Source organism: Aquarana catesbeiana, linkage group LG02, assembly GCF_042186555.1.
Source record: "Aquarana catesbeiana isolate 2022-GZ linkage group LG02, ASM4218655v1, whole genome shotgun sequence".
Classification (NCBI taxonomy): Eukaryota; Metazoa; Chordata; class Amphibia; order Anura; family Ranidae; genus Aquarana; species Aquarana catesbeiana.
In genome coordinates this window covers 689,181,845-689,203,696 of record NC_133325.1, presented here as the reverse complement: position 1 = coordinate 689,203,696, position 21,852 = coordinate 689,181,845, and the positions used below count along the sequence as shown (strand labels likewise).

The 21,852-nt window shown below is 49.9% G+C and overlaps 1 protein-coding gene across 1 annotated transcript in view; it reads left to right on the top strand.

The window, feature by feature from the left end:
- Nucleotides 1–630: 630 nt before the first annotated feature.
- Nucleotides 631–21,852, top strand: part of DHRS13 (dehydrogenase/reductase 13) — a gene marked incomplete at its 5' end in the record, with an annotated part of 38,636 nt that continues 17,414 nt past the window's right edge. Inside the window, 3 exon segments of the mRNA XM_073616799.1 lie at nucleotides 631–806; nucleotides 6,452–6,570; nucleotides 12,412–12,535. Coding sequence (XP_073472900.1) covers nucleotides 680–806; nucleotides 6,452–6,570; nucleotides 12,412–12,535 — 370 coding nt within the window.

Sequence of the window (21,852 nt, the reverse complement as noted above, 5' to 3'; positions counted from 1 at the left end):
ACAGGCCCCTGGCGGGCTCGCTACGCTCGCCATGCTTCGGGCGTGGCCTCGCGCTCGGCATTTTAACATTCTAACTCTATGTCCACTTGGATGGTGGGGCTTTAACGTGGACTTAGGTTAGAATGAAGTGCGCAGGCGCCGTATACAGCTGACGATTAGCTGTTCTTCAGGATTTTTCGCGGCTCCGTAGTCGTTCGTACTGCGCAAGCACAGTGCAGGGGGGCCCTTATCTGCCGGGGAAACTTTCTCTGCAAGCCACCGGCCTGGAGTGTGTGAATGAAGACTTTCCACAACTTTAGAATCACCTCAGATGTGGTAACTTAACGTCCAATGGGCTCTCCGCGGTATAAAACATACATTATATAACTAGTAAAGACCACACAAAGGTATGAGCCATTGGACGTCAATTCTCAAAAATACAAAAACAAAACAACAAAAAAACACCAATTGCGGGAAGTTCGAACGTTTTTATTTGCCAGGCATTAAAAGAATGGGCGGGGCATACCCCGGTAGTGGCGGGGATTCTCCTGATACAAATCACAGAGTTCTCAAAAGGAGGTTTGTCCCGGGCGGGGCCCGTAGTGGGCGGTCCTATTATTATATAAGAGGGATGGCGGGGAGGGCTGAGCTCTGGGGATGAGATAAGCCGGAGATCAGAGTGTACTAATCATACAACAACATGGCCCCCGTCCTCCTCATCCCCGCCATAGTCGTGGCGCTGTACATCCTCATCTATTACAACTTCATCCAGGGGAGACAGTGCAAGAGCGAGCAGAGACTGAGGGGGAGGACAGTCATCGTCACCGGTGAGAGGAGGGGGGGGGGGGGGCATGGATTATAGTGACAGCAGCAGGAAGGGGGAGACATGGAGTTAAGTGACATCAGAGGGGGACATGGAGTTTAGTGACAGCAGAGGGGGGGGGGGGGGGGGGACATGGAGTTTAGTGACAGCAGAGGGGGGGGGGGACATGGAGTTTAGTGACAGCAGAGGGGGGGGGGGCATGGTGTATAGTGACAGAGCAGAGGGGGGGGCATGGTGTATAGTGACAGAGCAGAGGGGGGGGGCATGGTGTATAGTGACAGAGCAGAGGGGGGGGGGGCATGGTGTATAGTGACAGAGCAGAGGGGGGGGGGGGCATGGTGTATAGTGGACAGAGCAGAGGGGGGGGGGGGCATGGTGTATAGTGACAGAGCAGAGGGGGGGGGCATGGTGTATAGTGACAGAGCAGAGGGGGGGGGGGGCATGGTGTATAGTGACAGAGCAGAGGGGGGGGGGGCATGGTGTATAGTGACAGCAGAGGGGGGGGACAGGGAGTATAATGACAGCAGCAGGAGGGGGGGGGGGTCATGGATTTTAGTGACAGCAGAGGAGGGGGGGACATGGAGTATAATGACAGCAGCAGGAGGGGGGGTCATGGAGTTTAGTGACAGCAGCAGGAGGGGGGGTCATGGAGTTTAGTGACAGCAGAGGAGGTGGGGGACATGGAGTTTAGTGACAGCAGAGGAGGGGGGGGACATGGAGTTTAGTGACAGCAGAGGAAGGGGGGGGGACATGGAGTTTAGTGACAGCAGAGGAGGGGGACATGGAGTTTTAGTGACAGCAGAGGAGGGGGGGGGGACATGGAGTTTAGTGACAGCAGAGGAGGGGAACATGGAGTTTAGTGACAGCAGAGGAGGGGGGGGGGCATGGTGTATAGTGACAGCAGGGCAGGGGGAGCATGGAGTATAGTGACACCAGAGGGGGGGGGGGGACATGGAGTATAATGACAGCAGCAGGAGGGGGGGGGGGGGCATGGAGTTTAGTGACAGCAGGGCAGGGGGAGCATGGAGTATAGTGACAGCAGGGCAGGGGGAGCATGGAGTATAGTGACAGCAGGGCAGGGGGAGCATGGAGTATAGTGACAGCAGGGCAGGGGGAGCATGGAGTATAGTGACAGCAGGGCAGGGGCAGCATGGAGTATAGTGACAGCAGAGCAGGGGGAGCATGGAGTATAGTGACAGCAGAGGCGGGGGGCATGGAGTACAGTGACAGTAGGGGGGGGCATGGAGTACATTGACAGTAGAGGGGGGGCATGGAGTATAGTATGGAGTATAGTGACAGCAGGGCAGGGGGAGCATGGAGTATAGTGACAGCAGGGCAGGGGGAGCATGGAGTATAGTGACAGCAGGGCAGGGGGAGCATGGAGTATAGTGACAGCAGGAGGGTGGGACATGGAGTATAGTGACAGCAGCAGCAGGAGGGGGGCATGGAGTATAGTGACAGCAGGAGGGGGGGCATGGAGTATAGTGACAGCAGGAGGGGGGGGCATGGAGTATAGTGACAGCAGGAGGGGGGGGGCATGGAGTATAGTGACAGCAGGAGGGGGGCATGGAGTATAGTGACAGCGGGGGGGGGGGGCATGGAGTATTAGTGACAGCGGGGGGGGGCATGGAGTATAGTGACAGCAGCAGCAGGAGGGGGGCATGGAGGATAGTGACAGCAGCAGGAGGGGCATGGAGTATAGTGACAGCAGGAGGGGGGCGGCATGGAGTATAGTGACAGCAGGAGGGGGCGGCATGGAGTATAGTGACAGCAGGAGGGGGGGGCATGGAGTATAGTGACAGCAGGGGCGGGGACATGGAGTATAGTGACAGCAGCAGCAGGAGGGGGGCATGGAGTATAGTGACAGCAGCAGCAGGAGGGGCATGGAGTATAGTGACAGCATGAGGAGGGGGGACATGGAGTATAATGACAGCAGGAGGGGGGGCATGGGGTATAGTGACAGCAGGAGGTGGGGGGGGGACATGAAGTATAGTGACAGCAGGAGGTGGGGGGGCATGGAGTATAGTGACAGCAGGAGGTGGGGGGGGCATGGAGTATAGTGACAGCAGGAGGTGGGGGGGGCATGGAGTATAGTGACAGCAGGAGGTGGGGGGGCATGGAGCATAGTGACAGCAGGAGGGGGGGGGGGCATGGAGCATATTGACAGCAGGAAGGGGTGGACATGGAGCATAGTGACAGCAGGAGGGAGGGGGACATGGAGCATAGTGACAGCAGGAGGGGGGACATGGAGTATAGTGGCAGCAGGAGGGGGGTGGACATGGAGCATAGTGACAGCAGGAGGGAGGGGGACATGGAGCATAGTGACAGCAGGAGGGGGGGACATGGAGTATAGTGGCAGCAGGAGGGGGGTGGACATGAGCATAGTGACAGCAGGAGGTGGGGGGGGGCATGAAGTATAGTGACAGCAGGAGGTGGGGGGGGGCATGAAGTATAGTGACAGCAGGAGGTGGGGGGGGCATGGAGTATAGTGACAGCAGGAGGTGGGGGGGGCATGGAGTATAGTGACAGCAGGGGGGGGGACATGGAGCATAGTGACAGCAGGGGGGGTGGACATGGAACATAGTGACAGCAGGAGGGAGGGGGGCATGGAGCATATTGACAGCAGGAAGGGGTGGACATGGAGCATAGTGACAGCAGGAGGGAGGGGGACATGGAGCATAGTGACAGCAGGAGGGGGGGACATGGAGTATAGTGGCAGCAGGAGGGGGGTGGACATGGAGCATAGTGACAGCAGGAGGGGGGGGCATGGGGTATAGTGACAGCAGGAGGTGGGGGGGGGCATGAAGTATAGTGACAGCAGGAGGTGGGGGGGGGCATGGAGTATAGTGACAGCAGGAGGTGGGGGGGGCATGGAGTATAGTGACAGCAGGGGGGGGGCATGGAGCATAGTGACAGCAGGGGGGGTGGACATGGAGCATAGTGACAGCAGGGGGGGTGGACATGGAACATAGTGACAGCAGGAGGGAGGGGACATGGATCATAGTGACAGCAGGAGGGAGGGGGACATGGATCATAGTGACAGCAGGAGGGGGGGGACATGGATCATAGTGACAGCAGGAGGGGGGTGGACATGGAGCATAGTGACAGCAGGAGGGGGGTGGACATGGAGCATAGTGACAGCAGGAGGGGGGTGGACATGGAGCATAGTGACAGCAGAAGGGGGGTGGACATGGAGCATAGTGACAGCAGGAGGGGGGCATGGAGTATAGTGACAGCAGGAGGGAGGGGGACATGGGGTATAGTGACAGCAGCAGGTGGGGGGGACATGGATTATAGTGACAGCAGCAGGACGGGGGGGACATGGAGTATAATGACAGCAGGATGGGGGGACATGGACTATAATGACAGCAGGAGGGGGGCATGGAGTATAGTGACAGCAGGAGGGGGGGGCATGAAGTATAGTGACAGCAGGAGGGGGGGGGGCATGGAGTATAGTAACAGCAGGAGGGAGGGGGACATGGAGTATGACAGCAGGAGGGGAAGGGGGACATGGAGTATAATGACAGCAGGAGGGGGGCATGGAGTATAGTGACAGCAGGAGGGGAGGGGGGCATGGAGTATAGTGACAGGAGGAGGGGGTGGACATGGAGCATAGTAACAGCAGGAGGGGGGGGGGCATGGAGTATAGTGATAACAGGAGGGGGGGGCATGGAGCATAGTGACAGCAGGAGGGAGGGGACATGAAGTATGACAGCAGGGGGGGACATGTAATATAATGACAGCAGGAGGGGGGGACATGGAATATAATGACAGCAGGAGGGGGGGACACGGAATATAATGACAGCAGGAGGGGGGGGGACACGGAATATAATGACAGCAGGAGTGGGGGACACGGAATATAATGACAGCAGGGGGGGGACACGGAATATAATGACAGCAGGAGGGGGGGCATGGAATATAATGACAGCAGGAGGGGGGGCATGGAGTATAGTGACAGCAGGAGGGGGGCCATGGAGTATAGTGACAGCAGGAGGGGGGGCATGGAGCATAGTGACAGCAGGAGGGGGGCATGGAGCATAGTGACAGCAGGAGGGGGGGCATGGAGTATAGTGACAGCAGGAGGGGGGCATGGAGCATAGTGACAGCAGGAGGGAGGGGGACATGAAGTATGACAGCGGGGGGGGGGGGACATGTAATATAATGACAGCAGGAGGGGGGGACATGGAGTATAATGACAGCAGGAGGGGGGGACATGGAGTATAGTGACAGCAGGAGGGGGGACGTGGAGTATAGTGACAGCAGGAGGGGGGACGTGGAGTATAGTGACAGCAGGAGGGGGGTAGTGGAGTATAGTGACAGCAGGAGGGGGGGGGGGGGGACATGGAGTATAGTGACAGCAGGAGGGGGGGGGGGACATGGAGTATAGTGACAGCAGGAGGGGAGGGCATGGAGTATAGTGACAGCAGGAGTGGGGGGGGGCATGGAGTATAGTGACAGCAGAAGGGGGGACATGGAGTATAGTGACAGCAGATGGGGGGGCATGGATTATATTGACAGCAGGAGGGGGGGCATGGTGTATAATGACAGCAGGAGGGGGGGACATGGAGTATAGTGACAGCAGCAGCAGAAGGGGGGACATGGAGTATAGTGACAGCAGAGGGGGGGGGCATGGAGTATAGTGACAGCGGGTGGGGGGGGCACGCAGTATAGACAGCAGGAGGGGGGTCATGGAGTATAGTGACAGCAGAGGGGGGGGCATGGAGTATAGTGACAGCTGGAGGGGGGAACACATGGAGTATAGCGAGTGGGAGGCCTGACAATGTCTAGTGATGGGGGGCATGTACAATATACTGACAGAGGGGGAGTCGGGAAACAAACTCCCACACAGGTAGAAAATAATGACAGATTGGCACACATACAGAGTATAGTGACCGAGGAGGACGTGTACAGCCCATGCAGAGTATAGTGATAGGGAGGGACACTTACCTCTATTCTATACAGAGTATAGTGATAGGGAGGGACACTTACCTCCTATACAGAGCGTAGTGACAGGGAGGGACACTTACCTCTATTCTATACAGAGTATAGTGACAGGGAGGGACACTTACCTCCTATACAGAGTATAGTGACAGGGAGGGACACTTACCTCCTATACAGAGTATAGTGACAGGGAGGGACACTTACCTCCTATACAGAGTATAGTGACAGGGAGGGACACTTACCTCCTATACAGAGTATAGTGACAGGGAGGGACACTTACCTCCTATACAGAGTATAGTGACAGGGAGGGACACTTACCTCCTATACAGAGTATAGTGACAGGGAGGGACACTTACCTCCTATACAGAGTATAGTGACAGGGAGGGACACTTACCTCCTATACAGAGTATAGTGACAGGGAGGGACACTTACCTCTATACAGAGTATAGTGACAGGGAGGGACACTTACCTCTATTCTATACAGAGTATAGTGACAGGGAGGGACACTTACCTCTATACAGAGTATAGTGACAGGGAGGGACACTTGCCTCCTATGCAGAGTATAGTGACAGGGAGGGACACTTACCTCTATACAGAGTAAAGTGATAGATGGACACTTACCTCCTGGTAATAGGCAGACCATTATATATTTGTGGGTTATGAAGCTCATTGAAGTGTAACACTGAAGGACCTCTCTCTGTTTTCCAGGTGGAAATGTTGGAATCGGGAAGATGACGGCTCTAGACATGGCTAAGCGGGGCGCTCGGGTTATCCTTGCTTGCCGGAACAAGGAAACGGCAGAAGCTGCTGTACATGACATCCGCAGAGTGAGTGTAAAACCCGCACATGTCTGCTATATTCAGTGCTAACCTAAATATGTCTGTGTGTAGAGAGGCTTACTAGCATACAGTTCCTATGCTGGCCATATAGAATCTGATTGGCCAATCACTTTTAGATCTGCCAACCACTATGTAACATAAGCGCCTACCTGACTGGATACAGACGGCATGGGTTGTATAGCTTTGTCTTCATATTGCCTCATTTTTATGTAAAGCCAAAGGAGATGTACAGAGATTGTACAATGGGACTGTATGGTCAGCTTTACTTTATTTATTTATTACTGCAGTGAGTGGCCATTTTCCCAGATATCATTACTCCTTTTGGAAAGGCTTTATAAATAAGAGGATAACCATTGGAAGGGTTTTTTTTGGGGGGGGGGTCATATCGAGAAATTGAGACAAAAACAGAATTGTGTATTTCACACAGTGCATTCATAAGCATTTCCAAATGTTGTCATAAAAGCAGCCAGATCCTCAATACCCTTCTAATATACACACACAACCTGTAGGCTGCTTATCATTTTGTAGATAGTCTCTGTTATTTCAAAAACACAAATTAAGTGCAGCGCATATGGTATACAGTCCATATATGAGGGAAACAATTCTCCTGAAGTACAATATTCCTTCCTATTATGGGAACACCACGGGATCTTCTCCACTAATGTGCATATAAAAATGCTTACCAAATGGAAGGTTATACAAGGCATAGACACCAGAATCCTGGATGTACACAGCTCGGATCCTCCAATGATCTTCGCTTATTCCCAGCAGAAGTCTCCAATGAGCAGATGGACCATCCAACGTGTCAAATCTTTCTCAGAAGATAGGAACACAATGAAGACAGGATCCTCGGAAAGGTGAGCAGGAGGTGCAGTATCTGGAGGTCGGCTTATTGAGTAGACCCTCTGGCTGAGGAAGTCTATATGGACGATACGCGTGCGAGGGGCTCTGACGTCAGTACAGCCACCCATCTGGTTCGATTTTTATATGCTTCATACTCCTGCACTGGGAATCAGTGCTATCCTTATTGACTTTTGGATACTGCAAGTGGACCTCCGTCTTCATATTAACCCTGTGGAAGGGAATGCATGAGTGACCTTGCTGTTAGCGCAGAAGGTCTACTCAATAAGCCGACCTCCAGATACTGCACCTCCTGCTCACCTTTCCGAGGATCCTGTCTTCATTGTGTTCCTATCTTCTGAGAATGATTTGCATGTTGGATGGTCCATCTGCTCATTGGAGACTTCTGCTGGGAATAAGCGAAGATCATTGGAGGATCCGAGCTGTGTACATCCAGGATTCTGGTGTCTATGCCTTGTATAACCTTCCATCTGGTAAGCATTTTTATATGCACATTAGTGGAGAAGATCCCGTGGTGTTCCCATAAAAGGAAGGAGTATTGTACTTCAGGAGAATTGTTTCCCTCATATATGGACTGTATACTATTTGCGCTGCACTTAATTTGTGTTTTTGATATGTTATATGGGCTTGGTGTTAACCCTTAGTGTTCAGCTTGCAATATTATCATCATTATTATTTGTTTGCGCTGATTGCTACCAAATTTTGCAGTCTCCTGTTATTTGCCTGACTGGTGCTTCTCTCCTAAGTTCCCACCTGCCCAATATATCATCTTTTCATTTTTTAACGTGGTTGTAAACCCTTCCATATACCCAGTAATGTGACTGGACTCGGGAGATACAGATCACACAAATCCTTCTACATAAGTTGTACCCATTTATCTGCAGTGTTCTCTTCTCTACAGCCATTCACAGTCCAGGATTTATAAAGCTTTTCTGAGCCATGAAAAAAAAGGGGCAGAGCTGAAATTACACTCTGCAGAGCTCAGTGAGCGCATACTGGAGGGAAGTGACACACCCCCAGCACACAGGAACAGAGCTGAGGCTGTCAACCACAGGCTGTGTGCTGGAGATCCCTCTCCTGTCGCCTTTTTTCTAATGGTGTCAGGAGTAATTCATGCTTGATGGTAGAAATGAAGGCCACAGACAGAAATGACACTTTGTGCTCTGGACTGAGACAAGTACACACAATGAAGGTATATGCTTTGTTCATATTTCATGTCTGAGGTTTACAACCACTTTAAGGTTGCCCAATAAACTAAAGGGCCCGTTCACACTAATGCAGTGGCTGGTATTTTTCCACACTTCAAGAATGCCAGTCACCGTTCTCACTACAACACAGCCTGAGCTGTGACATGAATGAGGTCACACTTCACCTAAGCTTACAAAAAAGGAAAATATACATAAGCCGCACATCATGAAGCAGATCCATATGCATGATGAATGGCCTCCTCAGCCCAGGCTCCAGCCAGGCCACACCCCCAATGCTTTTCACTCCGCCCTTGGAGCTTAATCATAGGGTTCCCCATGATTAAGCTCCAAGGGGCAGAGTGAAAAGCATTGGGGGTGTGGCCTGGCTGGAGTCCAGGCTGAGGCTGCCATTCAACTCACTTTATGCACATGGGTCTGCTTCTTGATGTGCGGCTTATGGATCTTTTCTTTTGACATTGCTGCTGCTTGGAGCTGACCAAAAAAACTTTTTTGTTTGTTTTTTTTCTTAATGTTCGGTCTTTTTCTTTCTTTTTAGGAAAAAAAGAATCCAGCAGTGATTACATACCATACAAAGAAATGTGTATATGTGGATGTAAAACCACCACCAAACTTGCGCAAATGACAAAAAACAAATATGTGAAAAATATAAGAATGTAATGTAAAGAGATTAGTAAGAAAGGAATGAATTAGAAATTAATTGGAAATTAATTGGAACCGCGCTCTCCCAAAAATGCTTTTTAAAGTGCAAATGCTAAAATTGCATCAGACAATATCAACAAACACATGCATATAGTGTAAAAATGTGTAACGTCCACATATAAATTTAGTAAAGTGTCCAATCAAAAATGATCAAAAATGTGAATCTTCCAATTTTTGGTAAACAGCAAGGAATAGATCTTCCATCACCTGCCACACACTCTACTCACCAGAATCCCATGACACCCATTACACGTAGTCATATGCGCCTGTGGATAATGCCACTGGAAAAACCTCACAGCCACAGCTCCAGTCCAGGCAATCAGGATCCTACGGCACCTAGTGCAGGTCCTCATAAACACTTGTAGGAAATTCCAATGTAGAAATTTTCATAACCACAGCATCAATCCAAACAGGTATCCAAGGATTTAAAATAGAAAAAAGGGCTTCCAAGGTGAAGTATATCAAAAATGTATTCAAAAAATGTAGTTTAAAATGGGTTCAAATTAAATCTCCATATCAGCTAACACAACCATGTGTTGGAGACGCCGTTGGCGTTCCAGCTGCATCGCAAACAGCCGAAGTGACGTATAGCGCTCAATTCACCCTACGCGTTTCGTTTTCTGACGTCATCAGTAATTTCCAATTGATTTTTAATTGATTCATTTTCTTAGTGATTAAATACCACCAAAAGAGAGCTCTATTTGTGTAAAGAAAATGATTAAAAAATTATTTTTCGGTACAGTGTTGCATGACCGTGCAGTTGTCATTCAGAGTGCAACATCGCTGAAGCTGAAAAATGGCCTGGGCATGAAGGAGGTGAAAGTGCCCAGTATTGAAGTGGTTAAACGCACATCACACCTTTTCCTGCCACATGTCACAGCAACCTAAAATGTACTGCTCACCGCACATTAAACTGCTCCAGCTTGGTGTGCAGGGAAGTGTGAAAAAATAAAAGGCCCAGGCTGCAATACTCTTCTCTGGTGCTGTACTTTGCAGTAATTCCTTTTCACCACAAGATGTCCTTAGTCGTCTGTGTTCAATGACACCTAGAAGCCTGTCAGTGCAGGGTATTATGGACTCCTCTTTTATATCTTTGGTATAAGGATGCAGAGAGCGGCACAGATGTCATCACCTCAGCGCCACTTTCTGCATCACCAAGCAAAGCCTCACTGACAAAATCAGAAGTGGAGGAAAACCCTGTTCATCACATGACTGAGCTGAAGATATCTGGAAAAGGGAAGCATTTAAAAAACAAACCCTTACTGAAATGCAGGAGATCCTCCAGGGGGGAAAGAGGTGGTGGGGGAGCCAAAAGTAAGGCTTTAAGATCATTGCACACATTATAAAGTGACTGTAAAATCGCCTTTTAAATTTTCCAAAATATTGTAACATAAGGACCTACCCAGATTATCCATTGAGTTTATATCTGGTCACTCTAGTCTTTCCACTACATAGATTATACAGTCAGATTGTAATCTGCTTTGTCAGCTTTTTGCAAAGGCTCCAAAATGATTCCTGTCAATACACTGCCATTGTACTGTTATTTGTGGGGCAGTACACAGAATACGGGGGTAATTCAGCTTTCTATTATGCTGCAGATGTTTTATTCAGTCTGTCTAACCCTTTAAACAAGAGCAGGCTATCCGTGACACTCTACTCCATAGTGAAAGTAGCAGAATTGTCTCTTGCTTGTTGTGATTGGCTTTCAGCGCAGATGGAGAAATGGAAGTCATTAAAGGCACAGTCCACCCTTTACAAAATTGTAATAAATGCACCCACAATAATATAATAAAAGGTGCATTCACTACCTTCTTGAATTGAAGCCTACAAAGCATTTCAGACCTGATCAGCGCATGTGGGGGAAATGCAAAGGCTGCTGCAGACTGTTTCTCCAGCCCCGGGTCTGTACAGAGGTAGAGGTTTTCAGTTTTGGGGCTGGAGAAGAAAACAGTGGACTACATGAGCTGTGATCTTGCCACAGTTGTGCTCCATTGAGATCTGCAAGTCCCTCTGGGGCAGTGGCAGATGAGACTTGTAGTCCCTCACAAGGTCTTGTGATTGGAATATGTGGGTGAAGACTTGCATAGCTGTGCCGAATTCAAGACCAAACAGGTGTGTGTACAGGGAGAGGGAAGGACCCAGAAATTCAGGAAAGGGGGAGGGGTTGGACGGTTGTGGGCTGTGCAATGTAATCATGTTTCATGCCACACCTCTATTCAGGGCAAAAAATCAAACATGCTCAGAAAGGTGGAATCCTGCTTTAAGTAAGGCTGGGTATTCACAATCTGAATACTGGCCGGTTCAGCAGGAACCAGCCGACACTTGGACAGTGTGTACAGGTACCTGTCTCACAACCGGCTTCTGTCAATCTTGCTGGAAAACAAGCAGTTGATCAGCGCTCGCAGTCAATGGCTGAGAGTGCTGATCGGCGTGTTCTGGCTGGGGGATGGGGTAGTCAGAATACAATAGCACAGCGGCGAGATTGCTGTACTAATCTGTGATCTTAGTGCAGTAATCAGGTTTTTTTTGTTCAGCACGCTGAGTTGAACAAAATAAAAAAAGTGTGTGTACTGAGCTTAAGTATCCTGTCGCATGGATTATGACGAGATGAACCTCTAATAAAGATACAATTTGAACCGTCTAAGGGAAAACACAGGTTCTCCTAATAGATCTGCTTGCATTCAGTGTCTATAAGCACCTTTATTAGGTTGTTGGTTTTTGACATCTGCAGTAGCAGTAACAACACCTCTAATTTATTGGACTTGGTAGCTGTTCTTGTTTTATGGGCATTTTGGAATACATATCTATGAGCTTTGTGTTCTACGTGATTAAGCAGAACAAAATAACTGCAGCAGCTTCTCAGTACAGAGAGGGTAGCCAGGAAGATAACACATGCAGCTACGCACTCCATGTCACATGTCTGACTGCTTTAATACAACGGTCATGCCTTTCTTTCAGCGGGCGGGTGTGGCAGTGTATACAGTGATTGCGTGCCTTCTAATTCACATGGTTACATGATGGTTTATATAAACGGGGTCTCTCTCCTGTATATTTCTTGCAGTTATCTGGGAACAATGAAGTGCTGTTCATGAAGCTTGATCTTGCCTCAATTGCATCCATAAGGTCATTTTGCAAAACATTCCTTGATAGTGAGCCACGGCTGGATATACTAATCAACAATGCAGGTAAGGAGATGTACACAAAGGCCTCTGGGTAGAACCAGAACATTCTATTCATTACTGATACAGTGTTGTTGGGTATAAGTACTGTGTATGTCCTAGTGATTAAAGCCTAGTACCCATGTGGATATTTTCGATGGATCGAAATTTATTGGGTTCAAAATTTCCATGTGTGTTTGCCAAGCTTTAGTAACGGGTGGGCATTAATATATACAGTATCTCACAAAAGTGAGTACTCCCCTCACATTTTTATAAATATTTTATTCTATCTTTTCATGTGACAACACTGAAGAAATGACACTTTGTTACAATGTAAAGTAGTGAGTGTACAGCTTGTATAACAGTGTAAATTTGCTGTCACCTCAAAATAACTCAATACACAGCCATTATTGTCTAAACCGCTGGCAACAAAAGTGAGTACACCCCTAAATGAAAATGTCCAAATTGGGCCTGATTAGCCATTTTCCCTCCCTGGTGTCATGTGACCTGTTAGTGTTACAAGGTCTCAGGTGTGAATGGGGAGCAGGTGTGTTAAAATTGGTGTTATCGCTCTCTCTCTCATACTGGTCACTGGAAGTTCAACATGGCACCTCATGGCAGAAGAACTGAGGATCTGAAAAAAAGAATTGTTGCTCTACATAAAGATGGCCTAGGCTATAAGTAGTTTGCCAAGACCCTGAAACTGAGCTGCAGCATGGTGGCCAAGACCATACAGCGGTTTAACAGGACAGGTTCCACTTGGAACAGGCCTCGCCATGATCCACCAAAGAAGTTGAGTGCACTGCTCAGCGTCATATCCAAACGTTATCTTTGGGAAATAGACGTATGAGTGCTGCCAGCATTGCTGCAGAGGTTGAAGGGGTGGGGGATTAGCCGGTCAGTGCTCAGACCATATGCCGCACTCTGCATCAAATTGGTCTGCATGGCTCTCGTCCCAGAAGGAAGCCTCTTCTAAAGATTATGCACAAGAAAGCCTGCAAACAGTTTGCTGAAGACAAGCAGACTAAGGAGATGGATTACTGGAACCATGTCCTGTGGTCTGATGAGACCAAGATAAACTTATTTGGTTCAGATGGTGTCAAGCGTGTGTGGCGACAGCCAGGTGAGGAGTACAAAGACAAGTGTGTCTTGCTTACAGTCAAGCATCGTGGTGGGAGTGTCATGGTCTGGGCCTGCATGAGTGCTGGCAGCACTGGGGAGCTACAGTTCATTGAGGGAACCATGAATGCCAACATGTACTGTGACATACTGAAGAAGAGCATGATCCCCTACCTTCAGAGACGGGGCCGCAGGCCAGTATCCCAACATGAGAACGACCCCAAACACACCTCCAAGACGACCACTGCCTTGCTAAAGAAGCTGAGGGTAAAGGTGATGGACTGGCCAAGAATTTCTCCAGACCTAAGCCTATTGCGCATCTGTGGGGCATCCTCAAACGAAAGGTGGAGGAGCACAAGGTCTCTAACATCCACCAGCTCCGTGATGTCATCATGGAGGAGTGGAAGAGGACTCCAGTGGCAACCTGTAAAGTTCATGTGAACTCCATGCCCAAGTGGGTTAAGGCAGTGCTTTAAAATAATGGTGGCCACACAAAATATTGACATTTGGGCCCAATTTGGACATTTTCACTTAGGGGTGCACTCACTTTTGTTGCCAGCGGTTTAGACGTTAATTGCTGTGTTGAGTTATATTGAGGGGACAGCAACTTTCCACTGTTATAAAAGCTGTACACTCACTACTTTACATTGTAGCAAAGTGTCATTTCTTCAGTGTTGTCACATGAAAAGATATAATAAAATATTTACAAAAATGTAAGGGGTGTACTCACTTTTGTGAGATACTGTATATCTATCAAAAATGTGCTTGTTCTTGTAACTAAAGGTCAGGTTCTCTCAAGTATTTATAAGTTACCTTACTTACCCCCGAACTCGACTGCAGTAAGCCTATAGTCAGAAGGCCGCAAGCGTACATCTTTTTACACCCACCGATGTCTTGCATTTCACTTATTTTTACAAGTAAACTGAGATTATATAGTGAAATACAGTATTTAGAAGTCTGACAGTTTTGATGTTGAATTTTAAAAGCAGCGGTTTCTCACAGGTTTGCTAATCTGACAGAACACCGCTGATTTAAAAATTCACTGACTGGTACAAATAAGTGTAGAATGCAAGACTTCGGTGGGTGTAAAAAGATGTTTGCTTTCCGCCGTCTTTTTTTTTTTTTTTTTTTTTTTTGTAATTTCTTTATTTTTATAGAAAGTGCGTTTTAACAATCAACACAGATGGCAGAGATACATAAAAATCAGAAAAATCAAACGTGGTCATGAGATGAGGTAAACATATCAGATACTCCAGCTCTGCACAGTAAGTAAAGCACATGGGAAAAAAAAAACACGGTATAGAGATACTATCGGTGTGCAAAGCTGGGGAGGCATCCTAACAAATACTTGCGTGACCTAGAACTGATAGTAACGTATGTAAAGCTATACAATAACATCATCTTTTTTTTTTTTTTTTTAATTTATTTTAACAGTTGTTTGGGAGGCAGGGCACCCCAAAGGCCAGGTGGGCACAAACATGGGACACATGAAATAAGTAATGCACATCATCAGGATATTCACAGTATCCTGGTCAAAATAGCCCATTATTGGGTAAGAGTTATGGGGAGGGGGTGTGTACCGAAGGGGGAAAAAGGGGATGTAGAGGGTCAGACAACCATAAGAGTGGGAAAGGGACAAGAACCAGAGGAAGAAGGGAGTGAGACGAGGGGTAGGAGGGGGAGAGAAGAGGTGAAAGTATAGTGGATTGTGAAGGCAGATAACCGAAAATAGGAGAAGAGTAAAGTAAGGTAGCGCCCCCAGACTAGTGAGCGAACCAAGCCTAATGGGTCAGCCAGACTGTGCAACCTCACGGAGATAAGCGTCCTTGTATATAAAGTGTTGCCAGGGTCTCCCGAATGGTCTCCTCCCTGTTGTGCAAGGTGGCAGTGAGATCCTCCATGTTTTAGTTCTTTCTTTTTAGAAAACCACAGGGACTTCGCCTGCGGGTTCTCCGATCTCCAACAGAGGGGGGGGGGGGGGTGCATGCCTTGGCAGCATTCAGTAGCTGGATGGTGAGAGAGGCCTTGTATTTCTTGATGGGTCCTTTCCAAAGGTGAAGCAGGCAGGCCGCGGGGTTCCCCTCCAAAGAGACATTAGTCAGGTGTTTGATCGTGCGAGTCACCTCAAACCAGAAAGGGGATCGTTTGGGGCAAGCCCAAAAGAGTGCAGCATTGTTCCCTCTGCAGTGCCACAACGCCAACAAAGGCTAGAGACCTGCGGGAAGAAATGGTGCAGAGTAGTAAATACTCTGTATCATCGAGTCATAATTTTGTAGCGGGTCTCTTGGACTTTGGTGGCTATAGAGGATTTCTGAGCAAAGTCCCTCTGGGAGTGAATTGAATGCAGAGTTCCGCTTCCCACTTATAGAGGAACAGGGGAATGAACCCTCCTGCTGGTCTAGTCGAAGAGTAGATAAACGAGAGACTGTGCCACACTGGCTCCCCACGATGACAGATGTGTACTAGTTCAGTAAGTTGACGGGAGATGCCCGGGGTCCGCAGGCATCTGTGCAGAAAGTTGCGCAGCTGTATACTGCTCCAGAAGTCCAAAGGGGGGTCTGTAGCAGACACCCCCTCTTCAGAGGAGAGTTGGCCATTGGGCCCCAAAAAGTCATACAAACGGAGCCCACTGCCTGCTGCCAGTCGCTTGAAGTGAGGATTCTGATGGCCAGGTGTAAATTCTGGATTACCCAAAACCGGCACCATAGGGGAGGTTAGCTGGGACACCGAGGAGTGCCGAAAGGCATCTCTGGCCACTGATAGTGTGCTACCTAGTGTGGGGTGGTCAGCGAGGTCCCTCGGCAGAGATGGGGTGATCCAGGGCCAGCTGTTGGCCGTGTCTCTGGAATCCTCTATTTCCATGGCCACCCGGTGCTTTGCCTCTGCGTGGCAATGCCAATCCACCAACCTGGTGAGGTGAGCAGCCCTGTAATAGGCTATCATGTCCGGGAGGCCAACCCTGCCCCTACTTTTTGCAATGTGCAGGAGTTGAAGTCTAATGCGTGGCTTGCGATGGGACCAAGCGAAACAGTCAATTCGCTTGAAAAATCCTAGGGGTAGACTGATAGGAAGCGCCTGCAGCAGGTACAGTACCCTTGGCAACAAAGTCGTCTTAAGGGCACTACAACGGCCAAACCACGTCAACGTGAGGGAGTGCCAGTGGGGAAGATCCGCCTTAAGGCGAAGAAGTAGCGGGGCGAAATTTGCCGAGTACAAGTCAGCGGGGTCTGAGGTGATGTCGACTCCCAGGTATCGGATAAGGTTAGTCGCCCATCTCAGAGGGAAGGCCGATCGCAGTCATTGAACAATGTTCCATCCACCGTTATATTGAGAATGGAGGATTTGGATAGATTAATTTGAAAGGGAGAGAGCGCCATATTCCTGAAGAGATCAAAGCAGGATTGGGAGGGAAGTAAGCAGTTCCGTTAGGAAGAAGATTAGGTCGTCCGCGAATGCGGCCACATTGTGGGACCCTGAAGATTTTTGGTAACCGATGATGCCCACGTCCGCCCTTGTTCTGCACAGAAGAGGCTCCAATGAATGTATAAAGCTTAGAGGAGACAGGGGGCAGCCCTGCCGTGTGCCATTGCGGATGTTGAAGAAGTTAGACCTAGTCTCGTTAACTTTGACCGCTGCAGTGGGGTGAGAGTAAAGGGACAATATCCATCCCAGCATAGATGACTGGAGGCCAATGTGCTCCAGGGTGGCTCATATAAAGGACCAATCAACGCGATCGAAGGCCTTCTCCGTGTCGGTAGACAGTAGGAGAAGGGCCTGTTTGGATGTTCTGGCCGTATGGATCAAGTTCACCACTCGGATGGTGTTGTCCCGTGTCTCCCGTAGCGGCACAAAGCCTGCCTGATCTCTATGGATGAGACTCTGTATATGAGAGAGCAGTCTGTTGGCCAGGATTTTGGCAAACAGTTTAAGTCTGTGTTCAAAAGTGCTATTGGGCGATAATTCCAGCGCCGTAGCGGATCTTTCCCCTCTTTAGGGATAAGGGAAATATAGGCTCTGAGTGTCTACCGGGAAAGAATTACCCTCTGTAATAGAATTGAGGGCAGAGACTAGAGGTTGCGATAGCGTATCAAAAAAGGTCTTGTAGTACGTCGGAGTCGGGCCATCGGGGCTGGGAGCCTTCCTCGGCTTTGAGTTGGCTAGAGCTACTCCCAGCTCTGCTGCCGTGATGGGCTCTTCCTGTACAGCACTAGGGAGTGATGGCATGCCAGAAGCGGCTACATATGACTGAGGGGGTGGAGCTGGGGGGTCAGCAGTGGAGGGCTTGTCAAGGTTTATAGAGACCTTCATAGAAGGAACGGAACTCCGTCGCCATGTCTGACAATGTATTCAGCTTTTGTCCAGAGGAAGCCAGGAATATGAGAGATGTACGTTTTCGTGCGCAAGCCTCGCAAAGCCCTAGCCAGCAGTGACCCGGGTTTATTAGAGAATTTGTTCATGGTGCGATGCGTTCAAGCCAATTTTTGCTTCGTTTTGGGGAATAAAAGCGAGCAGAGTTCTTCACGAGCTTTGAGGAGATCCTGAAAGGTTGCACGTGCCAGATTCTCCTTATGGGAACACTCCAGGCTACGTATCAGGGCGAGGAGTTCTTCCACGTGATGGGTTCTCTCCTGTTTAAGGCGGGCCCCTATTCTAATCAGTGTGCCCCTGAGAACTGCCTTATGGGCCTCTCAGACCACCAGGGGGCTGGTAACGGACTCTCGTTAATGGAGAAGTACTCCTGCAGAGTGTTCAGTAACTCAGAACGGGTTTCCTCCAACTGAAGCAAGGCTTCATTTAGTCTCCAGGACAGGGGGGACCAGGTCATTGGCCCCAGTTGGAGTGTTTGGTGGACTAGCGCATGGTCCGAGAAAGGCATGAAGTCGATGGAGGTGGACACCACTCTGGTTAGGTCTTTATGCGACATCAGCATATAATCTAGCCATGAGTATGTGCACCTGGGAGAAAAAGGTATAGTCCGGGTCCAGTGGATTGAGCAACCACCAGGGGTCCACCAGACGCAGAGTATGGAGCTCTGCCTTCAGGCGCTTCAGACGCAAGTAGGAAGGAGAGGTGGGAGGCACCACGCGAAACGTCAAGGGACAGATCCATCACGAAATTGAGGTCCCCGCCAAAAACAAGCATTCCCTCCGCGAACTCCAGGAGCTCAGAAAGAAGTCTCCGCAGGAATTGTGGATGGTCCGCGTTAGGGAAGTATATGTTCGCAAAGGTGACCCGCACATCAAACACCGTCCCCTTCAGAAGGAGAAAATGACCTTGCACATCCGCCCGCTGCGCCTCGAACGTCCACGGCACCGATTTGGCCAGCAGGATGCTAACCCCCTTCGATTTAGAGATCCATTAGTCAGTTTAGAGATACTATCACCATGAAAATGTGTTTCCTATAAAAAGGCTACGTGAGTTTTGCCTTTGCACAAGCCAGCCAGGAGCTGCGAGTGCTTTTCCGGAGTGTTCAGGCCACGTACATGAAGGGAGGTGATCTTGAGGAGACCCATGGTGCCGCCTGGCGTGGAGATGGCCACCAATAAGTGCGTGGAGAGGCCTCACCCAGGGGGTCCCCCCCCCAGTCAGAGGGCGGTTAGTGAGAAGCAGAGAGAACAAGGAAAGGAGGAGGGAGAAAGGCAGTAGTAAGGGGAGGGAGAAAGGAAGAGAGAGGGAGGGGAAAGGGGGGAGGTATAATTGGTTTTAAAATGTGAATATGTTGTGGTCCCCTGTTGGGCACTTATGGTGTTCTACCAAGGGTCCGCCCTAATGGGGGGTGGATGAAGCGTTAGGGCCTGCTCACACTCGAGCAGTAATAGGTCAATAGAGAAAATAAACAAAGCACGTGGAGATGCACGGGGTGGGAGCATAGAGAACCATATATTAAGTAGCATACGAGCTAGCAAAGTGATAAAAAAGACATAAATAAAAAACAAAAACCTGAACTGAGAGGCTGAGTACCAATAGCTGGGGTCGTACCGTGATGGTGCACTGGGGGTTACGAACAGGTCAGCGTGACCCCGAGTGGGCAACAGGCCATAAAGGGTGGAACATGCACCAGGACCGAGGACCAATATGCACGTAAATAAACAATCTGCATGGTTAAGGCATAACACAGTGTGCGAGACAAAGGCACAGGCAGGGCCCATTTCTTTGATATCGCCATAACATCTATAGAGAAACATTGCTGTCGGGCAGGCGCTGATATCCCCTTACTAGTCATATAGCAGCAGTTAGGCCATTCTGGGGGGAGGGTCCAGAAACTGCAAGGGCTGCATAGGGGGCAGGAACCCCAAAGAGCAATACCCGGGAAGGCCAGACTGGTAACGGCCAATTGTGGCTGGGAGGGGCATGGTGTAGTGGATCCTGGTGCCTGTCCGCAGATCCTTGTAAATCACCCCAATCTCCTGTCACAAACCACTTGGCAAGCGAGCAGGGGAGAGTGGCACGTAAAATAGTAGCATTAGTCTTGCCAAGGCCTAGAACCACAAACCGTGAAAGAGTAAAGAGTTTTCCTTGTGTAACAAAAGAAGCCCCCCCCCCCCGAGATATCGGGTACTAGGGCCTTCAGGGGCAGGTGGGAATACCAACCAGGATGGCCCATGAAGTTAATGGAGACGAGACTCAGGAAACAAACAGACCAGCCCAGGTGAAGTCCACAGGAACATCTATAGCAACGGGTTACCAGTCACTGGGATAGAGGAGGAAATCAGGCCTCGGAGGACATCGGATGAGATCTGTCAGCCTAACGACTAGGGGCGTGGGAGCAGGGTCGCCTGACCCATTGCGGCCTAGGCAAAGGTGGGTCAAGCGCCTCCTGGGATAGCAGGTAGTCAAACCAGTTAGGAACACTCACGGCAGGTTTGTCGATGAAGCTGAACAGGTCTGGGAGTTGACCTGGTGACCGGAGATGGAACTCTGATCCCTGCTTTCTCACAATCAGGTGAAAAGGGTGGCCCCAGCAGTATGTAGCTTTGGCTTCACAGATTACCTCAAGGAGGGGGCGCATAAGCCCTTGCATGACCCATGTTTGCCTGGAGATATCAGGGAAGACCTGTATCTGGACTCTGTCAATGTCAGTCGAGTCTTTCTCCCAAGCCATGCGTAGGATCTCCTACTTGATGGTGAAGAAATGCACCCTGCAGAGAACATCCCGTGACAGGGCCCTGCGATGACGGCAATGGGGCCCTAAGGCCTCGTACACGGTGAACCCTGTCCAGCTCTAGCTCCGAGGTCGGGGGCTTGCCCAGGATTTGGATCAGGATAGCTACCACAGTGGCCCATAGATCTGGCCTCAGGAATGCCTCTGGGGCATAGATTGTTCCGCCTACTCCTGTTTTTGCCACCATCCAGCCACAGTTGGACTCCAACAAGATGGCGACGGAAGGCTCGTTGCTCTGTCTCCAGGCTAGTAATGCGTGCATCAGTAGTCGTGGTGGAAGACTCCCAGGAAAGTGTCTCTCTCCTCCACCGCATCTACCTGCTGGCGGAGATCATGCAGCTCCCGTGAGAGAGCATTTACAATGGAGGTTGCCATGTCATGCAGGTCCTGCTTAGTGGGCAGGCCTGCAACTATGTGCCAGAGGGAGCCCCGTGGTCGCCTGTCCCTCCTGTGGGGTCTAAGCCCAGCTGTGAGTCAGAGTGCGGGATTACAGGGGACAATATAGGGGACAGCAGTCTGTCTGTATGTGATGGCAAATACCCAACCATAGCAGCCCCCGCCTGTGTGCCCTTCTTAATTGTTGCGGCGGGGCTCGCCTGAGTAGCTTGTGGCGGCGCCATCTTGGACAGTGCAGCAGGGGCAGAAACTGCGTAATGCTGCAGGAAATAGTGGGTGATTTTAGGTCCCCTCTTCTCCCCAGTGATCGGCGGGTGTTTGCGGTCCCCGGGCATGTAAATGTAGCGTGCACGGTCAGTCCAGCGCGTAGTTCTCGGTGCTCTCCCGTGCAGAGCTCCGGAAAGCACGTCCTCACACTTCCATCGCTAAGCCACGCCCCCTGCTTGCCGCCTTCTAACTGTAGGCTTGGTGTGGCCGAGTGCGGGGTGTACCAAGATGGCCGTGACGGATGGACCATCGCTTCCGTTGCCTAATCTGACGGAGCACCAGCATCACTAGTGTGGGCACCCGGCTGTTACAGCTTGCAGCTTCACAGCTGGGTGCACATGCGCGAGTCACACTGCGTGTCCGGATTAGCCAAGCAATTTTTTGGGACCTGTGTCGTGTA